Source organism: Entelurus aequoreus, linkage group LG07 (genome assembly GCF_033978785.1).
Source record: "Entelurus aequoreus isolate RoL-2023_Sb linkage group LG07, RoL_Eaeq_v1.1, whole genome shotgun sequence".
NCBI classification, from domain to species: domain Eukaryota; kingdom Metazoa; phylum Chordata; class Actinopteri; order Syngnathiformes; family Syngnathidae; genus Entelurus; species Entelurus aequoreus.
The window spans coordinates 42,730,784-42,746,041 of record NC_084737.1 but is presented as its reverse complement, the minus strand read 5'-3'; the positions used below and the strand labels follow the sequence as shown (position 1 = coordinate 42,746,041).

Here is a 15,258-nt window from a genome sequence, read left to right as displayed (position 1 = left end):
CTGGTGACAATTGATGTCCATGCCAGGGATGTAGTCATGGAGCTCATTGAACACGGTACTTCATGACAAATGCACCAAATTCACTGTAAAATTGCTTTGTTTAACAAGGACACAGAAAATATGCCTTTTAATATAAAATATAATTTATATGCATTTTGGACAGGTGTGACAAATGAAAGTGATTTCCGATGGCTCGCCCAGCTTCGATATTATTGGAGCAACAACAATGTTCGTGTTCGAATCATGAACTCTGATGTTAAATATGCCTATGAGTACCTGGGGAACTCTTCTCGGCTGGTCATCACCCCACTGACAGACAGATGTTACAGAACTCTGGTAAAATAACAAAGTGACTGAGATGACTGTGTGTTGCTCTTATATGCCAATAAATGTTCCCATTCATGTCTTTAAAGATTGGGGCTTTTTACCTAAATTTGGGTGGTGCACCCGAGGGTCCAGCTGGAACTGGAAAGACTGAAACCACCAAGGATCTAGCCAAAGCCTTAGCTGTGCAATGTGTGGTTTTCAACTGTTCAGATGGACTGGATTATCTTGCTATGGGCAAAGTAACATCATATGGAAAAATACTTTGTGTCCAATTTTAATTTCTGTATTTAACAAACCTATTTGTGTTGTGGTCCTATTTCCCAGTTTTTTAAAGGTTTGGCTTCATCTGGAGCTTGGGCGTGCTTTGACGAGTTTAACCGTATTGAGCTTGAGGTCCTGTCGGTCGTAGCCCAGCAAGTTCTCTGCATCCAGCGGGCCATCAAGATTAAGTTGGAATACTTTGACTTTGAAGGAACCATGCTTAAACTTAATCCCAACTGTTTTGTGTCCATCACAATGAACCCAGGCTATGCAGGACGTTCTGAACTCCCTGACAATCTCAAGGTTTTTACACAATTACACAATGAGCAAGTTTTAAGATGCATTTTATATTGATTTGGTATATAAGGATTGCAGTTATTTTAACTTAGATTTCTTCACTGTTTTGTGTTACTTAGGTGTTGTTTCGAACAGTGACCATGATGGTCCCCAACTATGCATTGATAGCAGAGATCTCTCTCTATTCATTTGGATTCCTCAATGCCAAGCCTCTGTCAGTCAAGATTGCAATGACTTACAGGCTCTGTTCAGAGCAGCTCTCCTCACAGTTCCATTATGATTACGGTATGAGGGCTGTCAAAGCTGTACTCGTGGCTGCAGGAAACCTTAAACTCAAGTATCCAGAAGAAAACGAGGACATACTGGTATGTGTGCGGAAGCTTACATTATGCATCTTCAGGTTAAAGTCCTAACTACTTTGGTCTGTTAATTGATGTTTTATTCTTCTGTTCCTGACATCTAGTTACTGAGGTCTATAAAGGATGTAAACGAGCCTAAGTTTCTTTCTCATGACATTCCACTATTCAATGGAATCACCAGCGATTTGTTTCCTGGCATCTTCCTTCCAAAGGCTGACTATCAAGTAACATATAATTCTATGTGTTTTATTGTTTGTAAATCTCCACTTGAAAGCAGATTCTAAATTAATATGCACTGTATGTATTGTATACTACATTGTGGTCTGTCAGTTATTTTTGGAAGCTGCTACAGAGTGCTGTGGAAAACACAATCTACAGTCAACACAGATGTTCGTAGAAAAGATGATCCAAACATTTGAGATGATGATAGTCCGGCATGGGTATGTTAGTTTGGTTTTAATGTTTAACATTTTGTCAGAGAAAGTTTTTGCCGAAACTTGCTAAACACAACCCTATATCAAGGTACATATTTTGTGGTACAGGTTTATGCTGGTGGGAGAGCCATTTTCAGGAAAGACCAAAGTGCTTCATGTTCTAGCTGACACGCTGATTCTGATGAACGAAAGAGGATATGGAGAGGAAGAAAAGGTCATCTTCAGGACTTTAAACCCAAAGTCCATCACCATGGGACAGCTGTTTGGACAGTTTGATCTTGTTTCTCATGAGGTGGAACTCCACCTACTATCTTTGTGTATTCAAATTATGTCAGAGCTCCCTTTCTCTACTTATCAGTGACTTATATTTTTCTCTTCATTGTTAGTGGACAGATGGGATTGTGGCCAACACATTTCGTGAGTATGCATCATCTGAAACGCCAGATCGTAAATGGGTAGTGTTTGATGGTCCCATTGATACACTTTGGATTGAGAGTATGAACACTGTGTTGGATGACAACAAAAAGGTGCGTGCACATTAATTACATTTGCTTATGTTTTGTGATATTTATTGTTACACTCTATGTTTATCGTCACACCCCAGCTATGTCTAATGAGCGGGGAAATTATCCAGATGTCCAATCAGATGAGTTTGATTTTTGAAGCGATGGACCTGTCACAGGCCTCTGTACGTTTGGAGTAAAATAGAATGTATTATGTGTATTATTTATTGGTATTTGGCAGTTTTAGCATTTACACCAAAACTGAAGAACGTATTTTCTTTTGATATTGCAGCCTGCCACAGTTAGTCGATGTGGTATGATCTACATGGAACCATCTCAGTTAGGCTGGGAGCCTTTAGTTACCTCTTGGATGAACACACTTCCTGAGGTTCTGCAGAGTCAAAAAAATAAAAACCTGCTACGCGAACTATTTTACTGGTTGATGCCACCTTCTTTCAGGATGCTGCGTAAAAACTGCAGAGTAAGCAAAACAAAACCCTCAACTCTTTCAAACACAACAACCCAAAGACCAGTAGAGTTAATTTTTATTAATTGTTTTGTTAACAGGAAGTTTGCCCAACAACTAATTGGAACACAGCGGTATCTTTATGTAGACTGTTTGAGATGCTGCTAATTGAACCACTTGAGACAGAAACAGGCGATAAAATTATTCGTACCTGGATCATGGTACAATTAAGATAATTATTATGAATACATTTTACTTATAACTTTCCTGAGCAACATATTTGTTTTACATCAATTAAATTTGTATTTCTTCTGATTGCAGGCAGCCTTTTTCTTTTCCTTGATGTGGTCTGTGGGTGGCAGCTGTGATTCAAACAGCCGGGACAAGTTTAGCGAGTTCCTCAGAGATGTTGTGTGTGGAAGGATAGAGGGTCACCCAATTCCTGAAGTTGTGGGGAAATGGGAATGCCCAGTAGATGAGAAAGGGCTAGTGTATGATTATTTCTACGAGGTACTACCAGATTGCATCAGTCAGAAGTTGTTGTCATGTGTACAAATATCTCAGTCCTACTGTAATCCAATGTCTTGTTCAGTTTAAAGGAAAAGGGAAATGGGTTCACTGGAATGATGCCATCAAAAATGTCAGCCTCGGAGACATAAACACCAAAGTGCAGGACATCATTGTTCCAACCATAGACTCAGTTCGCTACACCTTCTTAATGGAAATGTGCATCAAGCATGGAGTGTTAGTATCTTAATGGTCAGAGGGACATAAATTAGAACCTTGTATGGATGTCTTGGATGCCAGGAGTATAAATTTGTTAATGGATTTAATTTCTTTGTCTGCACAGGCCTTTGCTGTTGGCTGGTCCTACAGGCACTGGAAAGTCAGTGTATGTGAAGGAGATGATGATGACCAGTTTGGAAAGAGATCTCTTTATACCCCTCATAATCAATTTTTCTGCCCGCACCACTGCTAACCAAACACAGGTCAGCTGGAACCACTGATTAATATGAGTGTCTTTGCTGCCATACTCCTTCCAAGCACTTACAGCCACAAGTGGCTTTTTACAATGGGTTTATTCAATGGTTGTTCTCCAAATCCATCATTAAATTAAGTAAAATACATAATGTTAGGATACATATAACAATCCATAGTTGCATATGTTGACTGCATGCTACATGAAACGATTAGACAAATGAAATTAAAAACATTCAATGAAAAAAACGTAGTTTGAAAGACGGTCTTTACTTCTCTGGGTCAATTGCAACAAAGTGTGATCATAACACACTTTTGGTAAGCATCACTTTAAAAGACAATTAATTTTTGGGGATTTTTGGGATTTTCACATCCACGTTTGAAAAATTATGTGTTTTTGTTATTGTGAGTTTATGTAATTGTACACTCTTGGCATTTTTCAGAACATCATTATGGCCAAATTAGATAAAAGGCGGAAGGGTGTGTTTGGCCCCCCCATGGGAAAGAAATGTATCATATTTATAGATGATGTAAATATGCCAGCACTGGAACAGTTTGGAGCTCAGCCTCCTGTGGAGCTTCTTCGACAGTTTTTAGGTCACAAAAAGTGGTATGAGCAATCCACTATTAGCAATCAGATATAAGCAGTACATTTAAAAGAAGAGGCTTGAATATCTTAATAATCCATTGTCCTCTGGCAGGTATGACTTAAAAGATACTTCCAGCATCAAATTAGTTGACATCCACATTATGTCAGCCATGGGTCCTCCTGGTGGTGGAAGAAATGCTGTGACATCTCGCTTCCTGCACCACTTCAACATTTTCAGCATCAATTCTTTTAGTGATGAGACTATGGTCCGCATCTTCTCCAGCATGGTGGCGTTCTATTTCAAAAACAACAAATTTCCTGCAGAATATTTCACTGTTGGCAGCCAAATAGTGACAGCCACTATGGAAGTGAGTGCTCCAGATTTGCAAATACTCTCATATTTCCCTGTCAATAAAATAGTGTCTAACTAAAACATGACTTCTCCAAATGTCCTCACAAAGGTTTACAAGAAAGCCATGGAGAACTTGCTTCCGACGCCAGCCAAGTCTCACTACACGTTTAACCTGCGGGACTTCTCACGTGTTATCCAAGGCTGCCTGCTGTTGAAAAGCAAATCTCTGGAGAACAAACACACAATGATTCGCTTGTTTGTCCATGAAGTTTTCCGTGTTTTCTACGACCGTTTGGTGGATGACAAGGACCGTGCTTGGTTCTATCAGCTCATGAACACCATCCTTAAGGACCACTTCAAGGAAGCATTTAACCAAGTGTTTGCCCACCTGAAACAAGGCAGTAAAGTATGATGACTCATGTTTTTGCTTTCTTGAATTAAAATCTTTTCCTTCTTTCTTTTCAGAAAGTTGGAGTTACTCAGTCCTGTCTGAATTCTCGTAGATGCATAATAGTGTTGCTTTTTATAATTATAAGATGTATTGTTTTTTTTATTCTTTAGCTGAAATGAAATTTACATTTTTCATCATGTTGTATGGCAGTTGGTGGAACAAGACCTGCAGAATTTAATGTTTGGAGACTATATGAACCCTGACATGGAGCCTGATGAGCGCCTGTATGCTGAGGTCACCGCCATAGAGAGTTTTGCTGAAGTGGTGGAGGCATGTCTCGTTGAATACAACCAGATGAACAAGAGCCGCATGAATCTCGTCATTTTCCGGTAAATTAATTGTGGAATGGAAATTCAAATTATCAAAATGATATACATTGTAGTATATTCAAAGTGTTGCATGCATAAACTTTTGGTCTTTCCAAGAAAGAAAATCATTTTAGAATAAATATACAACTAGCAATTATGCAGCCATCTGCTAAAAATGAAATAAATTGTGTTTGATGTAGCTATGTCTTGGAGCACCTGTCCCGTATAAGCCGTGTGTTGAAGCAGCCAGGAGGGAATGCCCTACTAGTAGGAGTGGGTGGCAGTGGACGCCAGTCCATCACTCGATTGGCCACATTCATCTCTCAGATGACTCTCTTCCAGCCTGAGATATCAAAGAACTATGGCATGGTGGAGTGGAGAGATGACCTCAAGGTCAGCTTTAGGATTTAAGACACCTATGGTGTCAGAACAGTGCCAAAAGATTTTGTGCGCACGCAGAGTGTGTTTTTACACGCAATACATTTGTTCTGATGCCATAGACACCCCTGTCTTAGAACGTGTACCGTATTTTTCGGACTATAAGTCGCTCCGGAGTATAAGTCGCACCGGCCGAAAATGCATAATAAAGAAGGAAAAAACATATATAAGTCGCACTAGAGTATAACTCGCATTTTTTGGGGAAATTTATTTGATAAAATCCAACACCAAGAATAGACATTTGAAAGGCCATTTAAAATAAATAAAAAATAGTGAACAACAGGCTGAATAAGTGTATGTTATATGACGCATAAATAACCAACTGAGAATGTAAGAGTCATTCAAATAAATATAACATATAGAACATGCTATACGTTTACCAAACAATCTGTCACTCCTAATCGCTAAATCCGATGAAATCTTATACGTCTAGTTTCTTACGTGAATGAGCTAAATAATATTATTTGATATTTTACAGTAATGTGTTAATAATTTCACACATAAGTCGCTCCTGAGTATAAGTCGCACCCCCGGCCAAACTATGAAAAAAACTGCGACTTATAGTCCGAAAAATACGGTACACATTACAAGTATTAATGTCTTTTGCTGTTAGGTGTGTGAGTGTGTTCTAATACATTTTTTACAAAAACCTCCCTATTTTTTTCTGATCATGCAGCAACTGCTGAAGAATGCTGGGGTGAAAGGTCAAAGAATAGTTTGTTTGCTCACTGATGCACAGATCAAAAGTGAAGCTTTTCTAGAAGATATAAACAGTGTCCTGAACACAGGAGAAGTTCCCAATTTGTTTGCCATGGATGAAAAACAGGATATCATTGAGGTAAAACCCTAACATTTAAATATTTTGAACATGTATTGTGTGTACAACTTTGTTTTTGGAAAATCCATCATGACCATTTAGAATATATTTCTATGCCTTCATCCTCATATCCTATCACATACTGTACATGAAGTCAGAGTGCATCCACAAGTGTTGTATTATATTATTAAACTATATTATTTTGACAGTCAATCTCACTTTCTCTTCCTTTTTTCAGACAGTACGCCCCATTGCCCAAGGGAAGAATAGGAGTGTAGAGTTGAGCCCTTTGACTCTGTTCTCCTTCTTTGTGGCACGCTGCAAGGAGAACCTTCACTTTATTGTGGCTTTCAGTCCGATTGGTGAAGCCTTACGTAATCGCCTGCGACAGTTTCCTTCTCTTGTTAACTGTTGCACCATTAATTGGTTCCAGGTACTGGACATCAAGGAACAATTCTACTCTGTGCTTGATATTAAATGTGCCGCCCTCGATATGTAGAAATATCTTGGCTTTACCCTAACACCTTTTCTTGATCAAACACTCTGAAAAACGTCTTCTTGTCCACAGGTTTATTGACCGTAAAAAGGGTAAACTGAAAGCATACAAGCAGAAAGGATGCTTACATTACAGACATGCACACACAGCCTTATTACACACACACAATCCCATTACGATAAAACGTGCATTATGCTGTGTATTGAACTTAAATGGACAAATAAATGCCACAAAATTGGTAATATAAGTGCTTTATAGCAAACTAGCTTACTATGCTAACATTCACTTCACTGTATGAATTCCGAAAATTAGCAGGACTGACTTTTGGCCATAAAACGTCCCAAATTACATCACAACCAACAAATAATACAACTCAATCAAATATTAGCATACTACTCAACAATACATACCGATGATACTTTGTTTGGCATGAAATTCGAGCAGATGAAAACGTTTGCGATCGTCACTGAACTAGCTTAAAGTCTACTTGAAAGGAACTCCTTGTTGTGCCCTGCTATCATGGACATTACTGTAAACTAGGCAATGCTGCCTCCTGCTGTCTAAAGGAGGAAGTGCACCTCACTGTTGAATTCCAAGGTGAACTTAAAACACTGGTTTTACGTATATTATTAATAAATTCAACAGACAAGACAGAACATTAAATGTTCATGAAATATAAAAACGGTCAATTTTAAGCCAAGAGACTTTTTTCCTTGCCAGCAGTAAGGAGTTGTATGCCTCTGTTGTACATTTTTTATTTCTGCATCCTGACAGCCTTGGCCAGAGGAGGCTCTAGATCAGGTAGCCACCTCTTTCCTGAAGCCGCTGGAGATGAAAGAAGATGAGCAGAAGGAAGTGGTACCAATCTGCAAAACTTTCCACACCTCTGCCAGTCAGCTTTCACACAGGTAAGTGATACAATTTCAAAATATTTACATTTTTGGAAAATAATGTAAATTGAAGTTGATTAATGTGATATGTTATAGTATATAAACTGGGATTGGTTACAGCTCACCCATGGTCCTGGTGAGGACAAATGATACAGAAAAAAGTATAAATGGTTTACGCCTTAAATTTCATGGGTTACCTTTAGTGTCTTTTTTGTAAATTTATTTTGTGATTCTGATTCATATTTTTCTATTGTAATGCTCATATTGTATTGAGCAAAGTGAATAAAGGTCTATTTTTGCATCTGTGGTCACTAAGGATGTGTATCGTTAGGATTTTTTCGATACGATACCAATATTCCTTATCAATACTGGTATTCATCGATACCCTTATTGGTACTATATGTTATTGGTGTAAAGTAAAGACGTAAATAAATGCATTTTTTATTAGCACAAGAGGTTGTACACCACCGACTTCATATAACATCTCACAGTAGGGAAGTGTCTAATCAACACCTGCTTTTTAAGTTTTAAACAAGTCAACAATGTTTGCAGTGAAAGGTGCAATTCAGTTGGTATGTCATCATCTTGGTAAGATCACACAGATCCATCACTGTGTTTCTATTCATTACAATTACACTCAACTAGAAATAATATTAATGTATGGCATTCATTTCGTCACTCCCTGTAAACGGGAAAAGACGCAAGGAAAAAGGATCTGCTTTTGCTACCGGGGTTTCTGATATTTTTTAGGCTTTTTTGAGCACTGATTGTGATCACAGCTACGGCAGAGTTAGCTGGCATCTTGAATTGGTTTTGGCTCGGTGAGAGTCACAGAGTTGCTGAAAAAAGACGAATTGGAAGAGCAGTTAGCCTCAAGCTAACGGCCTCTACCACGATTCAAAGCGGTTGCCCGGCAACCAGAAGCTTCACTGAGATTTATAAGCGAGAATTTGAAGCTGTTTTAAAGTTTTTCCGACCATGCAGACTGATGCAGACAGTTGACGGGCTGACACCTCCAGTTGATCTTTGAATGGCGCAAGGTAGGAATTTGTTGAATATACAAGTTAAAAGTACCACAAGTCGCTAAAGAGGCAACTGCCATCAGCGAGCTGCTAAGATGTCAAAAGCTAAAAAAACCTCAACTAGTGAAATCTTTGGCGTGATCTGGATCAAATGAGTTTCTGGATACAGGACACAAAGGGAAGCAAGACTTATTGTTACAAAAAATAGATGACTTGAGAAAAGACCTGAGAGCAAGACCTGGAAAGAGCAAGATTAGAACACGGAGAAGATCTGAGAAAAGTAACATTAGAGCACAGAGAAGATCTAAAAAGTCTGCAAACTCAGAATAATAACGTGAAAAGGGAATTTTAGGATCTCAAGGACATGGTGGTGAATCTCTTGGAAGAGCAAACAGAAATATGTCAAGAGCAAACAGAAATGCGTCAAGAGGTGAAGATTCTCCAAGAGGAAAATATTGCAGTGAAACAAAATAACATCCATCCATTTTCTACCGCTTGATAATTCTGAGGAACATCATAGATCAATGGTCTTGAATGTACAGCCGTATCAGGCCCACAAACAAGTTTAATCCGGCCCGCAAGATCAGTTTGCTAAATAATAAAAATAGCTGCATTTTTATTTATTTAAGAAACTGCAGTTCTAAATATGTCCACTGGATGTCGCAATAGCAATTCAAGTGTAACCTACGTCACCCATGACATTGTTTAAAGATGACAGGTCAGCTGACTTTAAGCCAGAGGTGGGACCAAGTCATTGTTTTGCAAGTCATAAGTAAGTCTCAAGTCATTGCCCTCAAGTCCCGAGTCAAGTCCCGAGTCAAGTCCAAAGTGAGAAGGAGCAAATATCTTCAATATTTGTATGTGAAAATCACAAAGAAATCTTTTGGGGGAGGATGACCCCCCTACAGGGGTTTGGTTTACAAACTTTCAGCCCCACCTAAAACAAAATTCACCAGCCGCCACTGATTATGATGCATTATCATTTTAGGTAAAGTATAAGACAATACTTTCTTAACAGTATAATTGTAACCAGGAATAAGTCTTCAAGTAACAATATTCAAATACTAACATTGTTGGGTAAGACAGAATTTGGTTTTATTCTGAATCCAGTGAAACAGATTGGTGGTTTTAGCTGATATAAAGAGTTTCAGGTGTTTGTATATGTTTATGTTTAAGTATTTGGCAGGCACTTTTATCCAAAGCGACATACATAAAAAATGCATATAAAACAATCACTGTAAACATGATCATTTAAGGGAAGAATGTAATACAAAATATCAATACAAAGTGTCAAGACAGAATAAACTCTCTGCTGCTGCAGCAACAGAAATACAGTCTATAGGTCCCTAAAATATATTGATATATAATGTATTCATACATTGTTTATGTAGGATATACGCATGTACATATAATCTAATCATATTGTTTCTTGAACTTAAAAATAGCTGACCGTTTTTTTCCCCCTTCTCTGGGATTATATTCCCAGTTTTGATCTCGGACGTCTGGTCACTTATAGCATATAAGAATATTATATTACTGTTAAGCAAACTATGAATAATAAAAAACGCCAAAACATGTGTCCTTTGTCATAGCTACATGTATGACAAAAAAACGTGTGAAAATCAGTGGTATTCAATGAGGTAAAATGAATTAAATGCGCTGACAGTTCATTGCTCCTGCCAAATGAATTGCACTGAGTGGAGCGGATCACCACTCCAAGATGGCGGCCCTGGCGTCTCGTCAGCGCCAGTAGGCAGTAGCGGCCGATGCTGCGTCTACTTATAAGATGTCTATGGTTATAACGTTAGCAGTGAGTTTACAGCCTCACTGATTTAACTACACAGCAAATAAAAGTTACTTTACTTAGCCAATAAACCTTATCTTACATTCAAAACTTACCGTTCTTTGTGCAACTTCAAATGTCGAACGAAGTTGGAATTTGTTGCGTCTCCGTCTGTAATCTTCGAACCGCATGTTTTGCATACTGCAATTCGTTTTTTGTTGACCAACTCGTAGTTTTGATACCCGAACGAAACTATCTTTGGCATAATTTTTCTTCACTGGTGCGTTGTTTGACAACTCTTCTTCGTTGGTTGTCCTGCAATTTGATCTGATGAATGATGTCGCATGAAAAAACGTGGATCTAATTTGATTGGATGTTGTACTGACAGGCAGCACACACGCTGACAGACACACACGTACAAAATGAAAGATATGGAGCGCTCCTGAATAACTTTTTAATTTTTGGGTTTTGGGGAAAGTAGCAAGTCTTGTCAAGTCAAAAGGCTCAAGTCCAAGTGAAGTCACAAGTCATTGATGTTAAAGTCTAAGTCGAGTTGCAAGTCTCTTTACATTTTGATAAATCGAGTCTAAAGTCCTCAAATTCATGACTCGAGTCTGACTCGTGACAAGGCCCCCGAATTAAACCAAGATCCTACGTGAAAGCTGTGGATATTAGAGAAGAACCAGATTAAATGAATGTCGCCTCAGCAGAACAGCAAGTGGTCAACTTTCTGCAATCAAGGGAAATTGAAGTCAAAATCAATACCATTGAAACATGCATCCCACTGAATGGAAGAAACAACAACACCACTCCGGCCATCCTCGTGAACCTCATCAACAGGAAAGCTAATGAGCACCTCATCAAACGTAATGCTAATATCGCTAAGAAAGCATGCAACTTGAGAAAGCAGTGACAAATTCAGGGAACTTGGAGCACAGACTGTAAAATCTACATCAAGCTGATCCAGAAGCAAGAGCACTTGTTGTTGAAGGCATCAAAAACAAATATTAAAGCTGACACAGCTTCAAAAACGACGATAATAATTTAGTTTGACGAAGAACAAACACCTAAATTCAACACCAACACTACTACGTTCCAAGGGACCACTAAACAAGAAGACCTGGATTTAGGAGCACATCCACCTACACTTATAGAGATTATTCAAACAACATTAAGAATTGCTGAACAAGAGAATATGCAATTGAAAATGTATGCGTCAAACACCATAAAACCCAGAAATTGGAGAATGACAGAGACTCAGATACAATGTTTTTCTCCCAAATAAGTAACAATTGTTTTTATTATACAGATGAACAATATAACAGCAACATTAAATCTGACAACAAATTGTCAATAATTAATTTCAACAGCAGAAGCTTGTACGCAAATTACAACAACATGAAGCAAAATTTAGAACAATTCAACAAACAGTTCAAAGTGATTGTTGTAACAGAAACATATATTGATGATAACGAAGCAATAGATTTTGATCTGGAAGGATCTGAACTAAATTACATCAACAGAACGAACAAGAACGGAGGAGGATTAGTGTTGAACATGATGAAGAACCTGAACTACAAAATGGTAAAAAAAAAACATGTAATTTGCTATTGATAATGTCTTAGAATGCGTAACCATTAAAATACATGTCTTGAATAAAAGAAAAAAACATATTAATCAGTTGTGCATGTATATATATATATATATATATATATATATATATATATATATATATATATATATATATATATATATATATATATATATATATATATATATATATATATATATATATATATGTATTTATGTATGTATGTGTGTATATATATATACAATATATACAGTATGTATGTATAGCCATATCATTTGTCCAGTATCTGACCAGTTCTCCTGGACCAACCCAAGCAACCGGTACCAAAAAATACCGGTACTCGATATACATCCCGAGTCGTCACACTTTTCCTCTTTATTATTAGTGGTACCCTTCATGACATACATTTATGCACAAAAATGCATAAATGTAAATGCACAAAACAATTACAGCTTGTGTCATTTTGAAAAGTTTTGTATATTTTGTAAATATTTTCGTTTTAGGAGGTTCATATGTAACTAACGTTCAATGTAATCGTACAAACACACTCTTGTTTTTTCCCAGATTCCTTACTGAGCTTGGTCGCCATAATTATGTTACTCCCACATCCTATCTGGAGTTGATGGCAGCTTTCAGCCAGCTCCTTACTAAGAAAAGAGACGCAGTCATGAAGGCAAAAAAGAGATACACCAATGGTCTGGCAAAACTAGCATTTGCAGAATCTCAGGTAAAACAGCACTTTGACTTGGTTAATTTTTCAAATTGAAAAATCTGATACTGGGCAGCACGGTGGCACAGGGGTTAGTGCATGTGCCTCACAATACGAAGGTCCTGAGTAGTCCTGAGTTCAATCCCGGGCTCAGGATCTTTCTGTGTGGAGTTTGCATGTTCTCCCCGTGACTGCGTGGGTTCCCTCCGGGTACTCCGGCTTCCTCCCACCTCCAAAGACATGCATCTGGGGATAGGTTGATTGGCAACACTATAAATTGGCCATAGTGTGTGAATGTGAGTGTGAATGTTGTCTGTCTGTCTGTGTTGGCCCTGCGATGAAGTGGCGACTTGTCCAGGGTGTACTCCGCCTTCCGCCCGAATGCAGCTGAGATAGGCTCCAGCACCACCCGTGACCCCAAAAGGGACAAGCGGTAGAAAATGGATGGAATAATCTGATACTTTCAGTTGGTTGAACACATTTTCACATTCCACCTCTGAAGGTTGGTGAGATGAAAGTGGAGCTGATAGAATTGCAGCCCAAACTAAAAGAGGCCCAAATTGAAAATGAGAGGATGATGAAGGTACAGTAAACACAGCAATCATTGACTTACAACAACCTGCAGTACAACCTGAAAACTCAGCACGAATATACTAAGCCCAGTGTATTGACCAACAGGTGATTGCAGTAGAGTCCGCAGAGGTGGAAGTTACAAGTAAACTTGTGCGTGTGGAAGAGGAGGCCACAGCTATCCAAGCTGCTGAGGCTCAAGCTCTAAAGGATGAGTGTGACAGTGAATTAGCTGAGGCCATTCCTGCCCTGGAGGAGGCAACCGCGGCCTTGAACACCTTAAAGGTGAGAACCCTCAAAATAAAGCTTGGCATGTCTTTGCATTATAGCCATTTGAGTGAGCTATCTTTTTCATTGCAGCCTGCTGACGTCACAGTTGTGAAGTCCATGAAAAGCCCTCCCTCAGGAGTGAAACTAGTGATGTCAGCCGTGTGCGTCATGATGGGAAAAACACCTGATAAGATTACGGATCCTGCTGGGTCTGGGAAAAAAGTTAGTTTTGCTAAAAAATATATTAAAACGATCGTTACAATTAATTTAACATAAAATAATAAAATGATAATTGTTTTCTTTATTCCCAAGATTCTCGACTACTGGTGTCCGAGCAAGAAGCTATTGGGTGATATGAACTTTTTACGCGATCTTAGAGAATATGACAAAGACAATATTGCTGTGAGTGTTTGGAAATCACCATTCTCAATGCATTAAGTAAAAACTTTAACATATGTAAAACGTCCCACAACTCTGCCAGTCAGCTTTCACGGAGGTGTGACAGATACAAAGTGTTACAATTACATCTATGCAGGGATCCCAGCAAGGTAAAAAAAATATATAGAGGAATTGAAAAATATGAGCTGGAGGTCAAGGGAGCCCTTTTGGATGCCCCCTGAATTTGAAGATATTTTACCACTTTTAAGATGCTTTGTAAGGCATTTCCTGCATATAAATTACAAACGTTTGTATGTAAAAATGCAAGAAAACTTACCAGTGGTTTCTATTAGATGCTACGGATCTCTTATCAACCCAATGTGCTGTTAAGATAATCACTGATAAAGACGTGACACCACTGCTCCAAATATCTTGTTAAGGAGATGACTGTCTGCGCCTTGTAATTTTGAGATGAGTACGCTAACAGTCTTGAACAGGCTGGGAAAGGCTGTTCCGGTCATGTATTTACAACCAGGTAAGCGTAGAAATTCCACATTATTTACCACTGAGAGCGGTTGATCATCCAAAACTATGAATACCATTAGTTTGCCGCAAACGCCGACTCCACTTTGGATTCTCCTGAAAACTTGTCTTTTCGCTGGAATTAATCTGTTAGGGTTTGTTGTTTTTGCCTCGCCTTGTTAGCTTTAGCCGCAATAACTTTTATTGTGTGCATCTACACGGCGGGCTTTCAAGAGCTTCATTAAGTTGCTTGTATAGAAACAGATATATTGCAAAGTTTGCATGTTGCCGTGCAACTAGTTGGCTGCTGGAGTTTGTAAAATTGCCACACCACCGTCAAGATGTTTGCTTTGGTAGCACAGTCCTCCATTAGTGTTTTGGTCTTCCATTTCCGGGAAAAAAGAGGTGAAGAACTAATTTCCATTTAGCAACAATAACATGCTAACA

The 15,258-nt window shown here is 38.5% G+C and overlaps 1 protein-coding gene across 1 annotated transcript in view; it reads left to right on the top strand.

The window, feature by feature from the left end:
• Positions 1 to 15,258, top strand: part of LOC133653893 (dynein axonemal heavy chain 12-like) — a 46,550-nt gene that overhangs the window by 16,399 nt on the left and 14,893 nt on the right. The window contains 27 exon segments of the mRNA XM_062053711.1: positions 1 to 55; positions 164 to 336; positions 414 to 566; positions 652 to 891; positions 1,005 to 1,250; positions 1,349 to 1,468; positions 1,575 to 1,684; positions 1,787 to 1,970; positions 2,065 to 2,205; positions 2,283 to 2,366; positions 2,474 to 2,662; positions 2,834 to 3,157; positions 3,240 to 3,391; positions 3,498 to 3,636; positions 4,069 to 4,235; positions 4,327 to 4,582; positions 4,676 to 4,972; positions 5,168 to 5,346; positions 5,526 to 5,718; positions 6,440 to 6,601; positions 6,819 to 7,013; positions 7,851 to 7,984; positions 12,927 to 13,089; positions 13,574 to 13,654; positions 13,750 to 13,926; positions 14,002 to 14,133; positions 14,224 to 14,313. The exon segment at positions 1 to 55 is cut by the window's left edge and continues 102 nt beyond it. Coding sequence (XP_061909695.1) covers positions 1 to 55; positions 164 to 336; positions 414 to 566; positions 652 to 891; positions 1,005 to 1,250; positions 1,349 to 1,468; positions 1,575 to 1,684; positions 1,787 to 1,970; positions 2,065 to 2,205; positions 2,283 to 2,366; positions 2,474 to 2,662; positions 2,834 to 3,157; positions 3,240 to 3,391; positions 3,498 to 3,636; positions 4,069 to 4,235; positions 4,327 to 4,582; positions 4,676 to 4,972; positions 5,168 to 5,346; positions 5,526 to 5,718; positions 6,440 to 6,601; positions 6,819 to 7,013; positions 7,851 to 7,984; positions 12,927 to 13,089; positions 13,574 to 13,654; positions 13,750 to 13,926; positions 14,002 to 14,133; positions 14,224 to 14,313 — 4,536 coding nt within the window.